Source organism: Thalia democratica, chromosome 5 (genome assembly GCF_965202585.1).
Source record: "Thalia democratica chromosome 5, ktThaDemo2.hap1.1, whole genome shotgun sequence".
Lineage (NCBI taxonomy): Eukaryota > Metazoa > Chordata > Thaliacea > Salpida > Salpidae > Thalia > Thalia democratica.
Window position 1 is genome coordinate 65,204,450 of NC_139169.1, and position 27,173 is coordinate 65,231,622.

The 27,173-nt window shown below is 27.1% G+C and overlaps 1 protein-coding gene across 1 annotated transcript; it reads right to left on the minus strand.

Annotated features, from left to right (window-relative positions):
* Positions 1–16,158: 16,158 nt before the first annotated feature.
* Positions 16,159–26,288, minus strand: LOC145836171 (uncharacterized). Its single transcript, XM_082943983.1, has 11 exons — positions 26,214–26,288; positions 21,126–21,190; positions 20,604–20,694; positions 20,067–20,185; positions 19,382–19,519; positions 18,897–19,013; positions 18,452–18,559; positions 18,017–18,232; positions 17,167–17,279; positions 16,714–16,770; positions 16,159–16,450 (listed from the first exon to the last, which is right to left on the minus strand). The coding sequence occupies exons 2-11, from the start codon at positions 21,162–21,164 to the stop codon at positions 16,276–16,278; spliced, it is 1,173 nt and encodes a 390-aa protein (XP_082800109.1). The 5' UTR covers positions 21,165–21,190; positions 26,214–26,288; the 3' UTR covers positions 16,159–16,275.
* Positions 26,289–27,173: the final 885 nt, after the last annotated feature.

The window sequence follows — 27,173 nt, forward strand, 5'->3', positions numbered from 1 at the left end:
AACTACCATTTGTACAAACTAAAAAAAGTTTCCTTTATATTTAGTTTAGTTGAAAACGAGTTTTTTATTTATATCAAGAAAAAAACACTATCCTTATTTGTTTTCTAGTAGTTTTTATGCTTAACCGTCTGAAGATAAATGATTAGTATAATTTAAAAAAAATATTAATAGCTGAATTTTGGTAAACACTATGAAGAAACGACGGACAAAATTTAAAAAAGTAGTTTAAAAATTAGATTAACAAAAAGTTTAATAATGCATTAAATATTAACGAAAACCCATATTAAAAGCTTAAAAACAACTTTCATTGTATAAAATGTTTTTGTCTATCAGTTATAAAATAACTTTTTGTATTTAATTATGAAGGTTGAATTTGAACATGGACTTGAGAGTTTTCTGTAAATCATTTTGAGATTGACCAAAGTTTTACTTTAGTTCTCAAAACAATAACCTGTTATTATATTTACTTAGAAATTGTCCTGTTATTAGCTTTGAGTCTTTGAAAAAGTTTTTTTATTTAAATATTAAGGATTTTTTAAACAGACTCTCACTTTTTTTTTACCATATTCATTAAAATACATAGTCATTTCCATTTATTTTTATTTTAAAACAGCTAAAGATAAGAAAAAGTATATATTACTAATTTCTATAAGTCAAAATTATACAATTTTATACTCAAGAACTATGGGTTTAGTAAATATTTTTTGCTTTATTCGAACAACATTTTTATGTTTTTGTTCTTATAAAACGCTAGAACTAAACCTTAATGGTTTATATTTTTGATTTAAAGATTGATAAAAGTTATTGATGTGATTTTTTTTATTAATTTTTAAATAACATTATATTATACAGGGTTGCCCAAAAACCTGATCCTAGAAAAACCTAAAATTTCACAATTTAGGCTAAAAAACCTAAAAAACCTTGAATTTGAGAAACTTTGAGAAAAACAAGGAATTTAAAACAAGTTTTACATGTTAAGTAGTAAATTTTATTTTGCCACTAAAAATCTACCATATACATATATACATAAAGAAATTTTTCATCATCAAAACATGTTTTATTAACAGACAAATTTAAAGTAACTTAACGGTATATTTCTAATATTGTTATACGACTTAACTTAGTTTTTAACCTCTTACTTAGCTTTAAACTAAAAATAGACCCAAAAACGTAAAATTTTAAATACATGATAATTAGGAAAACCTGGAAAAACTTGCGTTTTATATATAACTATTCTTTTTATTTTAACTATTTTTTTATTTTGAAACAAAATATTTACAAGTAAATTAAGAATTTTTTTTAAACAATTTCTGTTTAATAAAATAATTTTAAACTTTTTGAAAATACGTATTGAATGAAAAAATTATTCGGCGATGCAAGTCGGAAATTTTAAAATATTAAAATTCGGTCTCCTCTTTCATTTTACTCTATTATTCCAGAACATGATTTTACAAAAAAAAAATTTTTAGAGTTAATATATTTAAAAACTTAAAACTATGTTTCCTACAAGTTGTTAATTTAAATTTTACAAAGCTATGGAGAGATATAGATATTTACTATAAAATTTAAAAAAATTTAAAAACAACTAGTAGCTTATTTTTTAATATAAAAATACTTCTTTCATTTTATGGTTTCAACTATTGCATCTAAAAACTTAATTGATCCGTTTGCTTTGATTTTACTTCAGACTGTCATACATTTATTGAGAAAATAAACACAAATAACTTAAAATATTTTCACCGCTATATATAAGATAGTGTTATGTAAGACGTACCTGCTTTTAAATAAACATAAAATATGGTAAAACTACAATTGACTCATTCTGATCACCAAGAAAAGTAAACTTAAAGGTCAGTCGGAGATGAAAAAGAAGCTAAGTGAGCAACTTTTTTGTTATCAATCAAAAATTAAAGTTTAAGTAATTAATACTAAATAAAACATGACAAAATTATCTTCTTAATCTTCTGACTCAGCTTTTTTCCAGCTTAGACTGATCTATAAGTATACTAGCCATCAGAAAAACTAACCAATAGTGGTTTTAAAATAATTACTGATTTATGTGTTTATTAGGTTACACTATATTTCTTTGAACACATATTTCATAGTCAAAAAACTTTAAATAAACAGAATATAAGCAAACAAGTTTCCAGATTTCAGTGAAATAAAAAACTTTTACGAAATTTTTGACAACTTTAGTCAGTTTTTTTAATAAATTGTTTTTCACAGCTGATACCTTTTAGATAAAAACTTAAAATAAAAAATTGGTATAATAAGTGTTTTAGATATTTTGAAATGTCATAAATCTATTCATTATTTATGTGCAACATATCATTAATTTAATCAAGTGATTAAACTATTATAGATGATTTTTATTAATTTAACAGATATTTCTTAAAGTGTATGTATGTACTCAGTAGTTGGATATAATTTACACTGTATAGAAAATTATCATATAGAACAGTAGTCAGCAGCCTTTTATAAATCAATTAATGTTTTTTTAAGAACTATTCAGTGCCTCATTGTATAGAGTTTAAATATTTATATATGTTGAAAGTTTAATTAAATACACTTTTACTCCTAAAAATACTTACTGTTTATAATTAATATTAAAGTATACATAATGATCTTTATAAGTTTTAATAAAATTTTAATATTTACTAATTACACAGATAAATATAAAAATAGTTATTTTAACTCATAAAAATTAAACTAATTTTTGTTTTCCATAGTTGAGACTTTGTTGAATTTCATTGTTTATGATCAATTATATTAATTTAATTTTTTTTTTATATTTAACCTTATTTTGGTATAGTTTCTAAACAGTTCAAATTTTAAAACCATCTGTCATGAGTCCTTATTTCTTTACTAAAACTATTAAAGTAAAATTGTTTAATATAAGGGTTGGTGCTCATCAGGTTGTTTCAGGGTAAATCAATTTTTTGACAAAAAAAATTGCAAAATGTCAGTTTTTTTCTTTTTATTTCCTTGAAAATTTTAAATTTCAGTTTATGTCATATTAAATGTTTGAAAACTTTTTAATTCTGAAAAAATTGAGAATAGTTTTTATGTTCTTGAGTAAATCTTATTAAGTCTTGAAACTATTTCTAGATATAAATTTAGTAATAAGAAGCAAATTCAGTCAGTATTCGTAAAAACAAATGCTCAAAACCTTTTGTTGAATGTCTGAAAAAATTCAAGAATCTTTATTGTTTTAAGTAGATTGTATACGTCATAATTATAAGGTTCGTAACAAAAACACAGTTTAAACATTACAGTTTAATTCAACAACTTAGCTGATTGTTTGAATTTGTTTACATCAGCTATGTTTTCAGAGCTAAATTGGTTTAACTGATTTAATTTATAACTTAGAAGCTTAATACCAAATAACAAGGTTGCCAAAAAAAAACTTGAATCCTAGAAAAACCTGAAACTTGACAATTTAGGCTAAAAAAACCTGGAAAAACCTGGACTGAAATAATTAAAAAAAAATCCTGGAATTTTGAACAAAAATCACTAAAAACATGGACTTTTGAACAAAAATAACTAAAAAATCTGAAACTTTTAACAACTTTACATATTAACTGGTAAAATTTTATTCCGACACGAAAAATCTACCATACAGATAAAAAGATTTTGTCATCATCAAATTTTTTAAAATCAAAAAACACAATTAATGTAGCTTTTCAGTATCTTTCTAATATTGTTTTACTACTCAGCACAGTTTTTAATCTTAAACTTATCTTTAAAATAAAAACAATCTTTAAAAAATATGTACTTTTAAAAACCTGGAAAAAATTTCTCAAAAAATTTTGGCAACCCTAAAATAAACAACTTTGTAAAGTGTTGGTGTTTTTAAAAGTAGTGTTTGTGAATATTTCAGTTTAGCTAACTTACTAATAACCCCCAATACCCAAAATGACTTCTAAAGGGGATTGTCATTACTTTGAATAAAAAAATATCAGGCTAAATCAGTCAAAATAAGGCTAGATAAAAATAATTTCGCGCACGAACCCTGTTATTATCATATGTGAGTTTTTTTTAAAGTTTTTTGTTTATTTAAGTGTTATAAAGTATAATTAGTACGGAAAATTAAATTACATTTACTTATAGGAAAAAACTATAATTTTTATACCTGCAAATATATCTTAATTATTTGAGTAAACTGAATTCTAATCACTACAAATATTTTACATGTCTAACTTAACTTGTATAGATTTTAGATTTATAAAATTATAACTTATATTAAATAGTTTAGAATAATCAAGATATATTGCTTTACATAATGTTTTATTAGAAAACTTGAACCAGTTTAGATTCCATGAAAGATAAAAAATAAAAGTTTCCCAAGTATGAGCAAGTTGCATTTTATTAAAATGTAAGTCTGTACATTTATAGATTTGAATAACATTTAGCATCCTTTTTGAAAAATGTTTAAAAGATAATAACATAACAACAACTTAAAATCTGACAGTAAAACATTTGCCCTTTTTCTGCACCATAAAAATATTTAATAAAACTAGAATTATATATATTTTTTTGAAAACTTTGTAGTTTTTTTATAAATTGGTGTGCTCTAAAGTTATTTAAGTTAATAGTACCATAAATTTTAATATAAACTTTATTAACAAACTTATACGAAAAAAACTTATTGAAAATGTTTGTTACACAGTATAAGATAAGTGATGTTTAAACATTTAAGTTTATACAGACGCCTAACAATATCTTTAAAACTTGTTGTCTAAAAAAGTGTAGTTTAAATAACAATATTTAAGCCGTTTAGTGGTAGCCAATTACTGAATTTATGCTAAACTAGTTTACAGTCAGTAAATGAACTGCTACTACTAGTAGTTTAAGTAATTTAAAAAAATACTTTTTTTCGTAAAACATATGCTTAATTCTTTTAGAAAAATATTTTTATTTGGTAAATTAAATTAAGTTTAAACTATTTATAGCCAGCTTATTATGAGTTGTATATGTTTATAGTAAATAAGTTGTTTTTATGTATATCAATCCTCATAATCTAAACATAAACCATTTTAAAATAAATAAAATTTGTTTTAGCTTTTGGTTGTTGTAATATTTTATTACGCTCTTTAAAGATTAAATAAAACTACCAACAGTTTTGAAATTAATTATTAAAAGTACTTTATAATTATGGCTGCAAATAAAAAACAGTCCTTTTCTGATCGATTAATTTATGAACCAACTGAAGAAGAAATGAAAAACTTTTCTACGTTGATGAAAAATCTCATGGATAAGAAAAAAGAATATTACAAGGTTAGATAAATTTTTATCTAATATTAAAGTACGCTAATGCATCACTAAAATATTGTAACTATATTAAAGATATAGAAGTCAGATAGTCTTACTAAAACTTAACACAAATTGAAAGTGTGCTTTACAAATTTTTAGTTTTACTGTTTTTGAATGTTTTTACGTGCAATTCTTTTATATCCATCAAACTTGTATTGCAGTTTTTCAAATGAGTTTTTGTTATACAAAGAAAAAATTAAATAAATCGAAATCTATTGATTAATAACGTTTAGTATGGAGTGATAGTGTTGAGGACTCCAGTTAAATGGAGAAACAAGTTTAATAAGCACGCACGTAAGGAGCTCAAAAATAAGAAAGTTGAAGTTCATAACGAAAAGCTACTGATGGTCAAAAAGGGTTGCTACATAAGAACCGAGGCGAGTGCGTCTGGTAAAGGAATAAATTGGATTAAGTTAGCCACGTACAAAGCTACCGCGAAAAAAGAAGAAAAGAAAAAATCCAGTTGCACCGAGAAAAAGTTCTACGAAAAAGAATGTGCGGAGGAAAAAGCGTACGCCTACAATCAGAACGGCAGCCTTTTCCCCAAAAACTTCAACGAATCGACAACTTGGACACTTTCTTGCAGCTGCAGACTTACGCGTCGGGCGCGCACACCGACAAGGGATTTGCGAAGAAGAAGCTGGTGGGAATCACTTCGTCCATGATGTACTACGGAACCAGGGGCAGCAGTTTTCCGTGGCACACGGAAGACGCCGACCTGCCGAGCGTCAACTACCTTCACGAGGGAGCTGCTAAGGTCTGGTCCGTCGTACCTGCCCGTGAGTTGTTACATGAATTTCAATTTTCTTAGAAAAAACTATATTTTAATGAAATTCTAAAATTTGTTAGTAATTCTGAACAACATGTGCACTTCAGTTATTGTATGAAATACATTTAAAATTAGTTTAAAGGTTAAGATTATAAATATTCCAATTCTTTAATTTGTATTGCTTGTAATGTTTAACTTGCCTGTAATGGGAATTTTTTGTATAGGTGATGCGCGGAAGTTTGAAAAGCTGTTGCGTAAAAACTTCCCCGATCAGTTCAAGCGGTGCCAGATGTACGTGCGCCACAAACTGCTGCACATGGACCCGCAACTGGCGCTCCAGAGCGGAATCCGTGTGACGAGGGTGGAGCAACAAGAGGGCGATATGGTCGTCACGTTTCCGAGGGCTTACCACTCGGGGTTCAACACCGGATACAACGTCGCCGAAGCTGCAAACTTCGCTTGTTCGCGGTGGATCGACTGCATCAAGAGTAGTAGGAGGTGCGAGTGTGGCGTGAATGAAAAGTTCAGCGGCGGTGTTGACACGGAGATGTTTGAAAGGTAGTTGTTTTGGTGACGTTTTATTGAAACAAAAATACTTTTACAAATATTCATAAACAAGTCATTGATGTTACTACAAATCTTTTATAGAACGGTTATAAAAGCATACAAGTTTATTTAACTTTTAAGGTGCATTGCAGCCATATGGTTATAGCATTCAATTATATTATTATTCGTTATTAAAATTTTAATGTTTGACTAAGTTTGTTAGAATAAGACCATCAAAAGTTTAAAATGCTGTTAATTTTACAAATTCATATATAGCTATACATAATTCATGGAGAAATATTTCATTCATCAGAACAAATTTAATTTTTACATGTACTTGTGAAATCTCAGTTACTCTAAAATGACTGTTAAGTTTATCTATCAATTCGTTATTTGTTAAGGAATAATTATAGTAACTAGAGTGCTAGACATTGATTAGGTACGCACCTTTAACCAAAGCAAAAATGCGTACATTGTAGTTTTGAGACAAACTTAAACACTTTTACACCAAAGTAATAGCTATTTTCTACTTATTTCAGTAAAACTACAATTTTTTCTAGATTACTTTAGAGTTACTGGATTTATTCAAAAACACCTTTCGTTACCAACTTAAGCAAGTTGAGGTCACGTTTTCGATCGCTAACTAATATTTTAAGTATTATATAATTTTAAACGTATAACTAAGCATCCTTTTTTATTAATGTTGTTTTTTAGATTTTAAATTTAGTGCTTTCCTTTTATACAGCTTAACTTATATTTATGTTTTCTTCGTTGCAGAATATTTGGTGATGGCAGCAATGCAAACAGTGATAACTGCACGAATTGGCAAAAACATGTAACAAAGTTTTTGAGACAAAACGGCTTCAAAGAAATCGCAGATCTTCGTAAATACTTGGATAAGAGTCCCACAAAGATGCATGTGCACGACAACCAAGAAAACTATTCCAATGAAAATAGAAAAAGAGTCATATCCAATTTAACAAACGTGGCTGAGAACACCAGAAGCGCTAAAAGAAAACGCCTTAATTAGTTTTCATATGTTTGGCTATATTAGTTAATGTTTAAGATATTTTTTTGGTCTTAAGAATTTTTACTGCAAGCATGATTTAGAAAACTCAAGGCAATTTTGTTATCATGTTAGCAATTACATATTCTATTACAAGTATAAAGTTTTTAGTAATAATTAGATTTCAAAATATAAAGAAAGTAATTTTTAAAGTATAAGATAAAGTTTTTAACCTGAAATAAACAAATGTAGGTTTTTTAGTTACTGACTAACTTGTAGTTTTCCTGAATTTCAGTAATCTGCCTTTAAAGTTAAGATATTTTTTTAAAAGACTTAACTGGATAAGCTCAAAACAATGGTTTTTAGTTTTGTATTTAAAAATAAATAAATTTGAAAACTTAAGTTTCTAAATTTTTCTTGAATTACTTGTAAAGTTCCTTTATTGGTTCTTGTGAATAATTTATAGTATAGTTTATTATATCAACTGTCTGAAATTAACTTCATAATACTCTCCTTGACAAGACGTTAAAATGTCTATCCGTGGTGTGCGACCCGATAACCGAAAGGTCCTTTGTGCACTAGATGCTCGACCAAGTATTTCGAGCGTCTTTTTTATCGTTCAATAAATTACAGATACTATATAGTTATCTTAAGAAATTATACATGTTCTTGTTAAATTTTATATAAAACTAAGACAAGAACTTGTTACTTCAGTTGTTTGAATTCTTACATCGTGACCAAGCGATGACTATATACTTAGTTCCAATACTTATGATAATCATCACTCTAAGCTAAATAGTAAAACTTAGTTTTACATGTTAAGTATTTTTAATAATATGTATTTATACAAAACATTAAAGATAGTTAAAAGTTTTAATTCTTATTTAATTTTAGAAAAGTAAACTGAAATTAATTTAAAACATTTTTTCTATCTATAAATATACGATAATTATTGGGTTTAAATATCTCAGATATTTAGTTGTCAATCACAAAGTGTTAGAAAAAACATATTCACATTAAAAAAGTAACTAGATAAAAAAAAATTTAACAATTAAAACAAGTAAGCATAATTGGTAATTATACAAGCTATGATATATTCAAGAATAGTCCTAATCAGTTAAATAATCAAACATTCCCTGTTTTATATGATTTATATCAAACTAAATCATATTTGAAAACGTTTATTATTATCACTAGTTATTATTAAAAAGTTTAGATAAGTTATGAATAGTTTACTTTTAACAAACGCCGTATTACTAATAGTAATTTGTGTCTCCTTATTACAAAAAAAACGTCAATTTATTAGAATGATTTAAATAAATAAATAAGATTACAAATATACAAATCAACTATTTATTCACTGTCCCCAGAACTATATGCGGATCCTACTAACGACGCGGTTGCTTTATTGACTTTCTGTTTATAGTTTTTGTTTTCAACAACTTTAACATCTTTATCTTTGCTTTTAGCTTCAACCTCTTCTAATTTATTATCATTATTTGCTTTTGCCGAAGTGCCAACATTTGTTATTTTACTTTTTATACCAAGTTTAATTACAAAATTTTTTACACGTTAGACAGAATTTCCTTGACCTGGAGTGTCTTTCATCAGACCCACTTTCTTTTCAAGGCGTTTATAAAAATCTGACAAATCCTTTCGGTTTCTTTATTTCTGGAACTCATCTACATTTGATGCGTCTGAATATTTTTGAAGCTGTTGTACGCATGCTTAATAAAATAATTAATGTCAAAATGCATACATTAACAAACGTTATTGTCTAAGTACTGTTTCAAACAAACTTAGGCCAACGAAAAACAAAACATATGTATTTTATTTTTTAATATTTTTAAAGTTCTAAAACAAACAGAACAAACTTTATTTCGGCATCTTTCCTCTTTTTTTATTCATCCGCCTCCTTGTGGATCTTCGTCAACATCAACATGCACCTTCTCATCTCCTCCAAGTCCTTCAATCGTCTCCACCTCCCTCTTCGAATCCTTCGTTCTCAAACACCTGCATGATGGGGTTTTTTTTTTTGAATTTGTTTGAACAGTGTTACATATATACATAGATAAATTTTAATATCAAAATTCTGTTTTTAAATGTGTGCCTTATTGAAGTCGGAAAAAACAAGTAAACTGTAGCAACCAAAACTAAAAAACGAAATTATAAGCATACACGCATTAAGCGGAAACAATTTAGCTTTTGAAACCACAACAAACAACAAAGTATGTTATATTAGTAAGAAATCAACAAACACGCAAGCAACACCAACATAATTCACACAAATTTCATTTATAATCGTTTTCATCGTCGTTTCCATCTTTTGTCGGGCCAACAGCATTGAGACCGGAACTGCCAATTAGATCAGAATCATTGAGACCGGAACTACCACTCGGATCAGGTTCATTGAGACTGGAACTGCCACTTGGATAAAATTTCTTAGCAGCATCGCAACTGCCGACCAGTTCAGATTCATCAGTGAAACCAGAGCTGCTAGTTTGACGACGTATATTTAAGAGTTATTTGTAAAATGCAAACTGTGCATTGCAAAAACGAGTTCTTTAAGCGAAAGATAATATGCTGAATAAACTGTTGACAAAACAAAAATACATTTGTTCTTTTTCTACTAGGTAAAGAACTTTTGCGCGAGGAGACATTTTTGCAAGGGTTGAATTTTTTTTTATATATATTTCTTTAATTTTGATTTAATTTTTTTTTGTTTTGTTTTTACTTTCACTGTTACCGCTAACCCTTACCCTCGGTCAGTAACTGCTTTTTTTTCTTCTTTTTTCTTTGATTAATTTATTTTTTAGTTTTTTTATCTGTTTTTGTTTTATTCCCGTGCAAAATTGACTTTTGTTGCAACGTTGTCTTCGTGCAATTTTGTTCCCTCGTGCATTTTTGACCCGTTCCCTAAAACTGCACTGTAATTGAAATTTCAATAAAATTTGCTCAATTTATGTGCTTTCGTTTTCTATTATATGAGAATATGCAAAATGGGCATAGATACTTTTAATGGTTTACTATTATTTCTAACTCGCTATCATTTCTAACCTGATCATTTCTAACCCGTTCACTTCTAACCCGATCATTTCTAACCCGATCACTTCTAACTCGATCACTTCTAACCCGATCACTTCTAACTCGATCACTTCTAACCCGATCATTTCTAACCCGATCACTTCTAACCCGATCACTTCTAACCCGATCACTTCTAACCCGATCATTTCTAACTCGCTATCATATCTAACCTGATCATTTCTAACCCGTTCACTTCTAACCCGATCATTTCTAACCCGATAACTTTTAACACGTTCACTTCTAACCCGATCACTTCTAACCGGATCACTTCTAACTCGATCACTTCTAACCCGATCATTTCTAACCCGATCACTTCTAACCCGATCATTTCTAACCCGATCACTTCTAACCCGATTACTTCTAACCCGATCATTTCTAACCCGATTATTTCTAACCCGATCACTTCTAACCCGATCATTTCTAACCCGATCATTTCTAACCCGATCATTTCTAACCCAATCACATCTAACCCAATTAAACCCGTCCATTTCTAACCCGATCATTTCTAACCCAATCATATTTAACCCGATCATTTCTAACCCGATCGTTTCTAACTCGATCATACTAACCCGAAATTTGTTTAGCCGATCTGTATTAATATATTGATTTATTATTTTTTAAAGATAAGGATTTGTTTTAAAAACAAATTAATCTCAACAAAATTGTTTTTTTTTGGAAGTTTAGTTTATTTTGTTTAAAATAAAATCTAATGTTCAGATATCTTTTGTTAAAACTTAATTGTTGATATTAATTCGTTCATTTATTGTTTTGACAATAAGGTTTTAAATTGGATTATTAATTAAATGTAGTTAACTAGTTTTAAAAAGCATTAGGAAAAGTGTAAGTCTTTTGTATTCTAAAGGTTAAATATTAAGTTTTTATAGTCGTCAATGTAAGAAATATAATGAGTATCGCAGCGGCTAAAGTCTATTGTGTACTTTCTTTAAAAATGATTATATATGGTTATTATATATTTTTATGTGTAGAAACCAGATTACCAATTTGCCTCCAAAATCAGGGAGAATTTATATGAAGTACAACTTTTTAAAAATATTAATATCAGTGTTTATGAAACTTTAAATAATACAGATTGTAAAATTTAATAATTATAATTATAATGGTGGTTTCATTTAAAATTAATATCATTAAATTCTAAGTTCTTTAAAAGAAAGTGTATACTGTTTAATACAAAGCCAAAAGTAGAGGTAGAAAGTTTTTTTAATATTCAGAACTTGTCATTTACTCGAATTTTAAATTAACTTTAATTCTTAAATCAACTGGTAAATTGTATATAAAGATTAAATGTAATTAAGTTATAATTAATTATAATAAATTTAACTATGAAAGTTTAGTGTCGAAAACTTATTATTACGCATTTTTTCTTTTTCTTTTGAAATAGAATTTATGTAGGGCGAAATAAATTTACATTTTTCATAAAAATTTAAAAGTTTTCAAAATTTAAAATTGCAAAAACACGATTATTCTCACGATTAATAGTAGATATTTCTAAAATAATTTTCTTGATATCTTTTGAAAGTTTTTTTTTTACAGGTTTTCAAAAACACAAAAACTTTAGATTATTTAGCGATCATTAAATATGAAATGTAAGTATATAATGTTAGATTAAACTATATAACTTATAAATTTATAACAAAATAAAAAAACCAGTTTGTATTGTGAAACCTATTATATAGGTTTAAATTTTTAATAAAGAAAAAAATCATCATATTTATAGAAATTTAGAGGTGCAAAAAACCACCGAGAAAAAAGTCAATAGACTGCGAGCTGGCTTTAATGTAATGATTAAAAAATAAATATGTTTTGTGTAATAATCGTCTGAAAAAATAGTTGATTAAAAGAAACAAAGAACTTAATGGAGTTTTTATAAAATTCTGCTCCTAATTATACTTAATTTAACTATAACTAATTTATTATTCTATTTCAAAATGTTTTAATTTAATACTTATTTTGTTTTTACTTACGTTATTTCAACTGCTCATAATAAAGTAATTTTAAAGAAATGTTTGTCAATTAAAGTACTAATTTAAGTCACAATTAAAACATAGGCAAGATTTATAAATGTACTTAATTCGATTATGTTATACAAATAAACTTGTCTGTTCAACAATTAGTGTTGAACATTTTTTGTTGCTCTAAAACTAAGTAGGAATTGATTAATGATGTGAAATCTAGACGGTCAATCGACATAACAACTTTTGCGTTTTAGTTATATGACATAACTGTTTTAATAGCTAGTTTCTATTAAAAACCATGCTTTTCCACTTAATATAACAAAAGTTTTTAACTTCTCCTAATGTTTGTTTGAACTCCATTGTCTTAATAGGCCTATGCAAGTTGCATAAAAATTTGTATAATTTATTAAGCTGAAACTTAAAACTACCCTACTATAAAAGGTTAATACATTAGTAAGCAATAATAAAACATTTACGTCCGACTTTCAATGTAGTTTTTAGACCGTAATATAAAAAAATTTATATCTGAATATTACAATTGTAAGAGTTTACTTTTTTAAATTTGCTTATGTTAAAACTATTGTAATCACGTTAATTACAATAAGATCCAACTAAAATATAATTATCACTGCTTATTTTTAAATCCTACAAAGAAGAGTTTAAAATACTTTAAAGTAAACAATTTAGTAAATTGTGTATGATTAACGAAAAACGTCTCTTAAAGTGTATTGGAAAACAAAAAAATAATAATAGAAAAAAACTGAAATTATGTGTAGGATAAAAAATCAAAAAATAGGGTAATAAAAATATATTAAGATTATGCTAAGTTAATACTAAAATTAAAATTTATAATAAAAATGTTTTTACGTAACACATTGAAATTATTATGTTTTTAAGTAACTAAAAGTTTAATTCTTTTTAATTATTTTGATAACTTCATTACAACTAGTTTTTTTTTGCATGAAATCCAGATTTAAAAAAAAAAACGTAACATAAGTAAAATGAGTTAGAAACGATCGGGTTAGAAATGATAGCGGGTTAGAAATGATCGGCTCCCACTTTTAATAACTATACTTAAAAACTATTAGACAAGATTTAATCGTTTTTGAGGTTTTTATAAGAAATGTCTCTATCAGAAAACGTCTTATAAAACTAATTTTAAACATTTTTTTTGATTTTCAACCCATACAAGCCCTAGAACACAGAATAAAAAACTGTCGTTTGGCACTATATTTTTGTCTAGACACATTACAAATTAGTGTGTACTTAGAATTTATTGTCTCTGGTAGAGTCTCTACATCTTGAGTTGTTTTGCCAAGCTGTTATTGAAAAATATAACATTCGACTTATTACAGATTCTTAGGTTATGAATATTACAATTTGTTTTTTACAAGACGGTTTTATGTTATATAAAACAAGGCAGAAATGCTGAAAACTAATTTAGCTAGTAAATCTGTTGAGCAGAGGTCGGCAAAAGGCTATATACTTTTCCACTGCTATACACCTTTCAGTTCAAGTCATAATTTTTTAAAACACAAAAAAGTATATAAATGAAAACTTACAATAAACCTCTTAATTTAACAACTATTAAGTTGTAAAGCTCTATTTTTTTTTCAACCACATTTTCATCTTGACTCTAACAACTATTTCAAGTAAACGCGTCAATAAAAAACTGTTTTAAAATAAAAAGAAAATTGTTTTTTTTTTGTACAGTTCGGCCCGTTAGATTTTTTTACTAGGAAAATTGACCCGTGCTTATAAAAGGCTGACCACACCTGCTGTCTTACAAAGTGTATCCTTGTGCACAGTAGGTTTTAAAAATACTGCTGTAAACCACCAACTTTCTTGAAATTGTTTAGGTTAAAGTATTTTTTTTAAATTTGAGTTTTAAAAAGTCTTTTAACTTTGTACTGCGTACGTAATGATCATAGACACAATATTGTACTTTATTTGACCAAAACTCAGTCAAAAACAACATTCTCAAAGCTGTAGAACGTTAAAATTATAGAATATCTATTACACTGAGAAACAGCCCATTATTTACAAAATGAGCGGTTATAGATAATAACTATAAAAATCAGATTTTACTAAGATACCTCGTTTAGTGCGTTGTAGTTTGTAGCTTGATGAAATCATAGGTGTTACTTTTTTGCACAAATTTTGGTATATCTAACTTCAATTTTGATTTGTTGTAAACTATTTTTTATTTCTTAAATCTGTTCTCGTACACAAGATTAGGATCAACATAAATAGAAAAAAAGCCTTGTTTTTTAATGATAATCAGTAGAAGCCAGACTGACCGACTAAATTAATAAGTAACTCAAGTATTGGATACAAGAGAAATTTTAACTGTAAATTTTTTGTTACATAATAGGTCACATCAAGACAACAAAAAATTCTTACTGGCAACTCAACCCATAGGTTGGAAACTTTCTAGTCACTGGGATGTTTTTATTAAATTAAGCAGACCATTTTAAATCAAATTATTTTTGACTGTGTACTTTTTAATCGTTGTCCTGTAGAATTTTCAAAAACATTTTATTAGCAACATTGTTATAACTTGATAACAAGCAAATAACAAAAATTATATTAAGAGGACATTATAAATATAAGTATTGTTATTAGCTACATTATATTTAACGTATTTAAACTGTTTGCTTCAATGCCTTCGGATATTTATGTTTTTGTGCCCAATTCGACTAGCACGTTGCCAAACCTTACTCAAAGAAAGTAGGAAACTTAACATTTCTACATATAAGTATTTGCCTTCATTAAATCTATATGTCTTTAATTGGCACAAACAGCTTTAGAAAAGCTTTAATTACTAGTAACTATTGTAAGAAGCAAGTGTATGAGTAGATATCAATCTCAAAAGACTTATACATCCAGCTGAAAATTTGATGTGGTCAACCAACAAACCATAACGCTGTAAATATAGAAGGTTTTTGGGATTTTTGTTGACACTGCATTTAATTTATATGCATAACTAGTCATTTTCTTCAAAGTATAGAAACTTATCTAAAAATTTACTTAAATCCTAAACTTTTCAAGTCCTTTATCAAGGAAAATATTGTTCGAAACTTTAGGCACTATTCCGGTGGTCATAAAAATATATGCAAACAAGAGTACATAACTTGAAGCGGAATGGATACATTAAGGTTACAAAAAAGTTATCTTTTTATTTACTAATAATTTTTTTTTTTATTGCGTCGTTTACTAAAATTAGTTTTTTTCAGCCTTCAGTAATATTTATCAATTAGAATACACTTTTTGCGAATATTTAATTGAACATATTTTACTTTAATTATTTTCACCACTGCAACTTTTTACATCAGGACATTTTAAATATTAGAATACATTTTCGGTCCAAATTACATGGTAAAAAACAGATGGTGCTAAGCATCACAACTTCTAACTTAGTACTTTATTACGTAAAAAACAAATTTTAACCAACACAAACAGGGAGATCTTAACGAGAGAACTAAAACAACACCCGCACAAAACTGAGACAACGTTTTTAATCAAGAAGTTTAATCAACGAAAAAGTCTTCTGTCCCAGCAGAAGTGCTGCCGACTATCGATCCTCAACAGTATTGAGGTTGAATCTGCTGGTTGCTAGATGCTGTGGTGCGGTTGGAGTAGTGCGACCCCTGCTGGCGCGAATACTGCGACCCCTGCTGGCGGGAATACTGAGACCCCTGTTGATCCACTGTGTGCAAGCTTCCACTGGACTCGTTGTGGTAATTCGTTCGGTCTCCCCTGCGAATTTAAACGTTTATTAGTTTAATTAAAGCGTGTTTTTTGATACAGAAAACTTTTAAAACGGTCTGTTTTAGTTACAACTTCCATTTAAAGCTTTGTTATACAGTGTAAAAAAAGTAAAGTTTGGTAACAAATTTTAACTGTTACACTATACATTTTTCAAAACAAACTTAAAAACTTTTGTTTGGTGTATTTTTATTTAAATTAAGTTGTTACGTACACAGCTGAGTAAAAAGTTAAAAATATTAAATATGACTAACCTGTTCATAAATGGCACTATAGATGCGAAATTGAAACTAGGAAGAGACTTTCCGGAGCTGTAGTTAAAATAAGAATCAATAATAGGCAAAATATTTAGTTTAAAACATAAATTTTTTTATAATGAAAAAGTTCTTGTAATTTCAAAGATAAACTTTTTACTAGAAGTTATATGCAGACCAGCAGTTTATTATTTTGAACAATAATAAACAAAAATTCCCGCGACACACTACGACTGGTTTTGTTCTTTGTAGAACTAATCAGACTTAATGTCAACAATGCTTCAGTTCTAACATGCCTGAGTACTCTCGTACTGAAGAACCAATTGGTGAGTTAAGTTATAAATACTCAATAGGTATTGGTAGTTTCATTACACCATCATTTGAATTAGTATATTTTTATACATGATGAAAATAAGTTACTTATTCAAAACAACTATCAGACATAACTGATACCTTTCACGTCCCTCTTTGAAAATTCTCAATCCAGTGATGACCATTTCAGCCATGGTAATCACCAAGCATATAAGGCTCAATATGTTCATGTACCTCGACATCAGTGATTTCTCCTGCAAATGTGTTGACCAATGTTGAAGTTTATTACTTATAGTTGATGTATTTAAGTATTATTTAGTAAAATTTTAAGCTCAAATTAAAATATTTTTAATTAAAGAGTATCACTATCACATTGTAGTATAACATTGAATTATTTCAAATTTAAGTATTATTGTATAAAAAAGTTATGTGAAACTACACGCATAAGAAAATTTCAAGTTTAAAAAAATTTAAATGTTTTATTGGGAATAATTTACTTCTAATTAATAAATTACTTTTTTACATGCAAACAGTTTGTAACAAAAAATATTTGTTTACTATTCCGAAACATAATTAAGTATAACAACTTTCATAGACTAGCGTTGAAAAAACTTCATCTCAAAAGCAAGTACATCGAGCAACCAACCAACTCCCGAACAAAACACCTAACAAACCAACAAAAACTTGCAGCTTCTTGATACTAAACCTGCCTCGAGCAAACTTCAAACACAACTTGCACAATCGCAAATGTTAAAACATAATTTAAATGTTAAGCTAAACCCAACAAATACTATTTAAGGCTCTCAGAACACTATGATAGTTACCTAGAAATGATATTGATTACGATGTCAAACAAATACTAAAAAGGCTCCCGAAACGTCTCTATACTAAACTTGCCTAAAGTAAATTTTGAGCGCAACTTGCACAACCACAAATGTTTAATGTTTAAATGTTTGAGTGCATAATACTAATAACGAAACAAAACACTAACAAAGGCCCTGGGCACGTAGCAGTCGACGTTCATGTCGTTGGACAGTCTTTTGCCGATGAACTGGGTGTGGCACGCCTCGTAAACCCCCAACTTCTCAATCGCCTGCCTTCCTTGCACCTCCAGCCCGCAGTAGAAGAGCGGGTTGACGGTGGGCCACAAGTAGTTGCCGAAGCTGGTGCCCACCTGCTTCCTCTGGCCGTTCACCACGTGCTGTCCCTGCGGAGTTTTGTTGCGGTTGGTCGATCGAGCAACAACTACTCAAGTATTTGTTAATTTAAGTTTTATCAAGGGTTTCAAAGTGATTTAAGACTCGATTGAGTGCTTCGAACGCGTTAAGGAATGCGTACTTTAGTGGATTACGTATACGTAAGATTGCTACAGTTGCTGGTTTAGTAAATTGAACAGGAAATAAGTGTATCACATTGTTTTTTTTACCTTGTCCATGAACAACGGTGATCCGATATACATGCTGACAATTTCAATGGTGAATCTGATGACCAGGCACAGCATGAAGGCGTATGTAGACATGGTTGATGAAGCAGCCTTGAATTTAAATAAAGTTAAACCACTGTACAAGATTGAAAGTGAGCTTTATACCTTGAATGCCTAATACTTGTTAGTTTGTAGAGTTAATGTATGCACTATGTTGAGAGACAAGGAAAAAATTGAAAACATACTAAAATAGGCTTAAATAGTTATTTGTTTAGATAAAAATAGTACATACCTTACTTATTCAAAATTAACGTTGTTACTAATTTTTGCTTGTAGGTGCACATGAACTATCTATTAACTTCAAATTAACTTAACTCAACTATTGATTGCAAACAAATATCTCATTTCAGTTTGTAGCAGTTTAAAAAACATTATCCAGCCAACATACCTCCGTCTTCTTCCCGTGGACGTACTTTTCCTTCAGCGTCATGTTGACGAAGGCGGGTTTCCTGTTTTGGAACCTGTGCACCAGTTTGTCCATGCCCGAGTTGGCTTGTTGATCGAACTTTAAAATCAAAAAAATAAATTTGCAACGCTCAGCTTTCAGTTGGTGAAATTTTCAAAATAAAATATTTAATTGATGACAAGCGTCAGTGGTAATGTTATTCCTTATATTTTATGTATATACACTTGTAACGTTTGTTTGATGGTTAGGTAGACATGTTAACTTAATTGAAGTTTGAAAAATACTTTTAAAGTATTTGAAAACCTCCTCTTTTTGTTGCTAGTCTAAGTTTTAAAGTCTGATACTTGTTTCAACTACGTTACTTATTACAACAGTTAAGTAACCACTTGGTTCTACAAGAACGCTTAAGTAAAAATATGAAACGTCAACCGCTGACGAAGAAAAACAACTTTGAATACAAAACCAACCTCGGAAGTTTCGTCCTTCTCCTTTTGCTCCTTGCGCTTTTCGATTTCCTCCTCAATTTTCTTCTGCTTGTTCAACTGACCCTCGTAGTAGCTCATGAAACCTTCGAATATGAAGACGGGAATCAAACAGGCTGCAAGCTGTCATGAAAAAAATTTTAAACAAATTTGTTGGTTACAAGTTGGTCGTTTTTATCAATTAGAATATATGTTGACTACGTGTCTTTTTACTTAGAGTGTAAGTCTTTTAATTTGGTCACCTTGTAGCTGTTGTAAAATGATCAGTGGCCTTTAACAATTTTTTGAAAAGCATAAGAAAAAGTGAAAGATGTATTATAAGCAACAGCAATTAATACTAATTAGTAAATAATTTTTTTTAAATTTATATTGTTTTATTTTCAAAGTAGATTTTTTTGTTTGTAAATTTTTATAAATAAGTAAAGTAGTACGATAGTAAAACTTTTAAAAAAACTATTGAAGTTCTTCTTAAACAAAAAATAATAAATACAGTACATTTTTATTGTACATATATGACGTTAAGTGTTTTTTTAATTAAGTTTAGCAAATATATATTTATTAATTCAATATTCAAAGCAATAAAAACAAAGATAATTTAATTAAATACTTACGCATTAAAATATGAAAAGTTATTTTGAATATATTGAGTATCATAAAATCAAAAAAAAACCTGAAAGCCCCAGAATCGCATGTGAGACATTCCCATTGTGTTGAAGCACTGGCTCTCACAAGCGGATTTGAAGGTATCTCCAGCCACGTTACACTCAATAGCGCGTTCATCTCCGTACACTGTGACGCAATAAAGGGTGAAAGGGGCGTTTTGTTGCAGAAAGCATTTCAAATATTACTTTAACACACATTTTACTCATTAACTTTAAATAAAGTAAATGAGAACAACACACCATGTAGAAAAGTAAGAAAACATGGAACCATTTTGTTAAACTTTAAACATCTTAAAAAAATGGTTAACTGTTAAATTTATTTTCATTTTCTGAAAAAGTTTTAGGGTTAATTCTGCAATTATTGCATATCCTCTATATCTGTGTGAAATCTTTTAACTATGCATGTATTGAGCAATTAACATTATTTACTAGGAATAAAGTACTTATTTTTAAATGGCTGAAATCCTTAAAATAATTTGGTCATTAAGTTTTACTATTAAAAAGAGTTGCATATAAAAACTGGTTAAATTAAACTTCCAACAGACCTTGGCCTCCAAGAGAGTACAACACCATCAGACGGAAGACAAATTGTAAAATGTACCACAGCATACTGATAGGAGTACCATACTTGAACAGCTAGAAACAATAAAAAAAATTAAATTACAACTTGTTGTTTAAATTTTATTTAGATATTTAAACACCACAATGATTTTTAAAACAACAAATAGGTTGATGTTAAGATGCTAAATAGTAATTCATAGCTTAAAAACATATTAAATATTAATAAACATAATTGTTTTTTTGCAAAATTAAAGCTGCAGTAATAACTAAATATCTATGGTGGATAGAAGTCTAATAAGGTTTTTTTTAGCTCTATAAAGTAGTTACAAAACTTTATAATGACAATATCGATGTTATGTATGGTATTTAATTTAACTAACTTTTTAATCAACATTTAAACTTAAAGTTAATTTTTACTGTAAATTAAATTTTAGTTTCTTTCAACAAAATACATTATCATGTTTTATAAATTTATGTTTATTTTAACAATTAACTATTGAACTTACTTTCAAAGTAGTTTGTTCTGCGTAATCCCACAATCCCATAATAGAGTTTAATTTATATTACTAGTCTGTAAAAAATTAAACTTTAAAAACCTACACACTTTTAAACTTGACATGTTTTGTTGAAGGCTAAAACACTTGTAAGATATCAGACAGTTTTAATAGTTTTGAACTTAAAAAGGAAATTTATATTTCTTTAAACAAATAAATATAATCGAAGTATATAAAAATTTAAAAATGCTTTAAAAACTTTTGTAAAATAATAGAGGTAGTGTTGTTGGAAAATTACAAAAACAATTTATTCAGGGTTGCCTTCCATGTTTGTTCTTCCAGCTTTTTAAAACACAAGTCATCTGGTCAGTTTTTAGTACAAACAAAACTATAAAAAAAGTTCAAATAGTATAAAAACATTATAAGATACTGTTAAAAGTTTAAATGTGTTTTTTAATGAAAATAAAAAATGAGTGGTACAAAAACTTTTAACTTTAAGAGATATATGTTTCGTTTCTTGTCAAAACTTTGTTACTTTACAAAAAAACAAGTTTGAAATTCAAGGTTTTTTAGTATTTTTTGGGAAAAATTCTAGGTTTTTTTTTCTCAAATATCAGACTTTTTCTCTTATCTTTTGCCTAAATTTTAAAGTCCCAGGTTTTTTCAGTAACCCATGTTTTTTGGCAACCCTGCTTATTTAATAACTAAGTTTTAAATATTTAAATTAAGCTAAACTCTCAAGCTCAAAAAGTTTAATGAGCTCTAAAATTTCTGTCACTTTACAAGTTCAATTGTTTTTTTGTATTACTAGCCTTTCATAAACAACATTGGATGAGGTAACAACTTCTGAATTTTACTGCAATCAAATTGTATAGCCATAAATTAACTTCAACAAAAATGTTTATTTTTAGTGAAATAATTTACTTTAGTTCTCAATATTGTCAATTAATACTAGCTTGCAATTAACTCGTAAAACAATTTCATGCAATCATTTCAATATTTTTACTTAAAAAAAGCAGATCAAACATTTTAAGTTAATGAATGTAGCTGATAAAACTGTGGTTATATGTTTAATTTAAAGCATTAGGTTTTTAAAATTCTGAAAGTTTGTGTAATAAAATTATTTTAATTCAGATAATTGAGTTAAACATGTTTTTGTAATAATTACAAAAGATATCAAGTTTTGTATAGTCTTCTGAAACACAAACTTAAAAAATAAACATAAAAAGTATATTTCTATTCTTTAGCTAAATACTACTTTCTTATTTTAACTTTTTGATACTTACCAATACAAATAATTACTAAAATATCATTACTGTTTCTGAGACTTCAAAGTATAATAAGCTTAAGATATTTTAGTGACCTGTCACACTGTCTAAAAATGTGTTAACTCATTATACTTATAACAAAGTACTTTTACAGCATATTCAAAAGCTATCACTTTTTGATTTCACTCTGTTTTTAAAAGAAACTACTAAAAAATTTAAACTTATTTTAGATATAAAACTAAATAAAAGCTTTGAACTTAAATTGTGTAGAAATGTTCAATGATTTTAATTTCATTTGTTTTGGTTGCTCAAAATATGTTTAAAAACTCATATATAAAACAAAATATATTTTAGATAAAACTGTAATATATTTTAAAAAGCAGTATACAAAAGTTTTTTATTTAAAATAACAACTGCCTTATTTATTGGGGTTTCGGTTAGCGCTTAAAGCTTCCACTCATTACTAACTTTTATTCTGATTTTTATAATAAACTTCTTTGAATAAAAAAATTTAATTAAAAATAGTATAATGATGTAAATGCACATTAAGTTCATCGATCTTGATTTAAGTTAAGATATTTTTATTTCATTTGGACATTTTAAGCACAACAATAAGACAACGTTTACAAACAAATTTCATTATTTTAAAAATGTCTTACATATAATAATTAGATTATAGATAATCTATTATACTTTCTTAAAATATTAAAAACAAAACATTATTTTGAACCATACAATGAGAATATTAAAGCTTATGTTAGCTAACAAATTTAATCACTGCAACAAAAACACTAATATTTAAAATAAAATTACTTGCTTATATATTTGCTTGCTTTCTGGATTAATTTAATACAAACCAGTTCTAATTAATAACAGCCCAACCGGGAATAAATAATCCACCCAAAGTATATAGTTACAGAAAATCTTTTACATTGAATTGGAACAAGTTTAGTTAAGCATAAGAGTTAACATAAATAAGTGAGAAATGTAAGCTTAGCTGAGCGCATGTATTGAGAAAATGCTTTTTGTAAGCTGAACTAATTTAAAGCTGTTATCAAAATGTTGCATCAGTATATTAGTTTGATTTTTTATAAATTTAGTTTATTTATTTTCTTCTAGGTTTTAAATATGTTAACTCCTAATAAACAAACAAAATTGTTGTTCTTAAAAATAGAATGGTCATTGCGGAAAATAATATTTTTTGGTATAAAATGTTTTATGAAAATATACACAAAATAGAATTTAAAGTTATTTTTAATATAATATAAAAACAAACATCTCTGTCTAATTAAACAAATTTAACGATTAAATATTTTACAAAACAAAAACAGTATAGTCAGACATATAACGAACTTCCATCACTAAGCAAAAAACTATAAAACAGCTTCAACTAAGTTTGAATAATACAGAGATGAAATACCCGCCAGCTTTATACATTGAATTTAGCAAAATAAATAGTAAACTAGTAATGTGTTGTTAACATACAAATAGTTATATTTGTTTCAAGAGCTTATAGAGTGCAACAAATTAGAAAACTTCTATTTATTAACAAACACCACAAGTAATTTAATCGATTCCAATTAGATAATTTCTGTTAGATAGACAAAGTTATAAATAAAAAGCACAGCACTAAACATAATATATAAAACCCAAGGTAATTAAAATGTAAAATTACCATGAAAACCTAACTAAAATTGAATTATCAAAAAAACAATCTTCTAGTTTGACTATTTTAGTTTATTCAATTTTAAAATTTATAACTATATTTTAAAACAAAACCCAAACGCATAACTTAATTCCTTGCAATAACAATGCTTTATATTTAATACAAACACATTAACAACTTTTTTTTTCAAATATTATAGTGAATATTTCAAATTTAATAGCTTATTGCCTTTGTCATGAGTTAAACTTTTTATAGTGTAAAAACAATATTGAGGTGTTAAAATAAGCTCTTTTATAGTTTGTTAGAAATGTAAAAAGTAAAACAACAAATTTAAGGTGAAATAGTATTACACTTATGAATTTTCTAAACTATTTTACATGAAATGTTTAACTGATATGTTGTTATTAGTTCCATCAAAATTTCATGGAAAATTTGTAAAAATCATAACTATTATTTGTATTAGGGATATAGCTTTATACTCTGTTTATCATTGTTTATTACACAAGCAAAAAAGTGATTTTTTTAGTAATGAAGTTAACAGAAAACAAAAAATCTAAGTACTAAAATAGAGCAAGGTTTATATTTTACTTCAACTGAACAACTTTTTAAACATGCATGATGTTTTATAGGTTTATTACTAATCAAAAAACTTAAAACAGGGTAATATCATTATCTTTAAAGGTGTGCACAAGAGTACAATACTGTCTTTAACAGTTTGAAAAATAGTAAAATATTGTTTTAGTGTTACTAACCTTGTACTAATTTTTAGAAAACATATTTTAGTACTTTTCAGCTAATTCTGATATACTGTGTGTGTAGTAACATAGTATTTGTAAATTATTTTTATTTATTTAATTATTTATGCACAGAGATCATTAAAGTAATTTACAGCTGGAAAGGTTTTTAAATTTGAAAACATCAGCTATTTTAAACAAAACCTTGTGTCAAATAGTAAAATAGTTTTAAAATTTATTGCTCGGGTAGTACCTAATACTTTAACATGCTGGTAAAATTTTGACAAACTTAAGTTTGTCTGGCCTTGACCATCTAATATTTTCTATCAATATAAAATAAATAAGCTTATACTCAGTTTATAGTAGAACAACTTGTTTATTCGCTATATGTATGGCTGATGGCATGAAACAAACAAAGGAAAAACTTGAAACTTAATAACTATATAAAAACAGCAAACTTAAATACTATATGAGCATTTTTTTTTCTAAATATATATATTTTATTTAAAATATTTTTTTTTAAACTACAAACGTTTTAGCAATTTTTGCACATAGGTTTTACGACCTGTTTTTGAGTAAAGTTTACATATCTACCCAACTAAACACACCAACTGCAGTTTGTACAAAATCAAGTCAATATATTAATCACTTAATCACTGTTCAGATATCATTTGTTTTACTTTGTTGAAGCTATGTTTAAAATATCAATTTTAATCAATCTAACATTATCTTCAATATACTGAATATTGAAATACAAAAGTACAGCGCAAAGTACTATTTAAATATCTTTAATGACTACAATAAAAAGTAAGAAAAATTCATCTTATTTTGTGATCATAAAAGCTGATGTTATACTTTCCGAAAACTGTGCTAGTCACTTAGTAAAAAATTAAATGCAGTGGCATTATAAACTTCTTTTGATAGGTAAACAATTAGAAACTGCTTAATATTATAACAGTTTGCTTCATACATTGTTAATTTAAATTTTATTTGTAATTCTTCTGATTCACTTGCTATTTATTTTATTTTCTACTATAAAACAAGTTAGTTTATACTTTCACTCTAAATCTCAAGATACAATGACAATTTCTAATACATTTGCATTGTTTTAAAAGCTTTGTTAAATTGTCCGTTTAAAAGCTACTTTAATTCATAATGCTCTTTATATTTCAGTTTTTTTCTTATCAACACTTAAGTTTTTGCAAACAATAATGAATTTTGGTAAAAAAATTATAAAAATTAACAGGTGTGAGAAACAAACTGGTAATAAATGTCAAGCAATTTGTTAAAATTATAAACACTTTCTGGAATTTTCTAGTGAAAACTAGTAGCTTATTAGTGATCGCTCAAGCGTAACATGCATGTAACAAGCAATTGAGTTGCAAAGGAGTTCGTTTAACACAGAAAAAAGAGCACAAAAAAATGAACTAACTTGATAAAACAGGCGTAGCTTGAACAGATAGATGTGGAGAAAGTACCTTTCTCTTAGTTAGGCTAATTTAAAGCTGTAATAAAAATGTTGCATCAGACACCAAGTTTAAAGTTACTGATTATTTTGTGCTAACTTTGTTCAAAACTTCAATTTTAAATACTTACATATCATGTAGAAAATATTATCCAAAATACATTTCAAAGCTATTAAAAATAGATTTTATCACAGTATACAATACATAAATAATTAAATGACCACATAAATTTAAACAAAAGTTTTAAAATAAATCAAGGTTATAACTACTTATTAAGCTATCAAATATTGATTTTTAAACTTTTCACAAAAAAAAAGCTAATTCTATTAAAAAATCTATTACATAATAATTTTTATGCTATAAAAATTTTAATATTTAAACTAAATTATAACCCTTTACTTTAATTTGTAACTTAAATTGTAGTTTATTTGTAATTTAAAGTATACTAAAACCAATGGTCTTATAACATGCATTGAAACAACTTTTTTGTTATTCTATTTAACCTTTTTACTTAACTTCTATTTTGAAGTCTAAAAATAATAGTTTACTTAGTAAATAAATGATTGCAGTATAATAAATTTAATCAAAAATTAAATAGCAAGTTGCATACTAGCTTACTTTATAAACTGTAATTTTTATCACAAGCTAAATAAGTAAAACTCATTATAGTATATAAATCTCCTTTAATAACTATTTACAAAAAAATGCACAAAAAACTGTCTTAATAGTAATATACAGAGATTACATTCAAAAAATAATCTGACTTTCATAAAAGTAGACTCTTTTTTTTCCACTGCACTGCACATTCTTAATGTTAAACTTAATTAGTGCTGAACGAATTGAAACTGAAATTTTGTTGCATCAGATAATTAAAAAAGAGAAAAAAGTGAGTGTGAGAGAGACAAAAAGAAAAAAATGTTGTACCT

Bases quoted from the DNA above. Each gene is read 5' to 3' on its own strand.
- LOC145836171 (XM_082943983.1), bottom strand. From the start codon at position 21,164: ATGGGATTGTGGGATTACGCAGAACAAACTACTTTGAAA. The intron at 19,520-20,066 runs GTTTTTTTTTGA...TTTTCATGACAG, and splicing joins TGCGATTCTGGGGCTTTCAG to CTTGCAGCCTGTTTGATTCC. The intron at 16,451-16,713 runs GTTAGTCATATT...TTAAATTCGCAG, and splicing joins ATAGTGCCATTTATGAACAG to GGGAGACCGAACGAATTACC.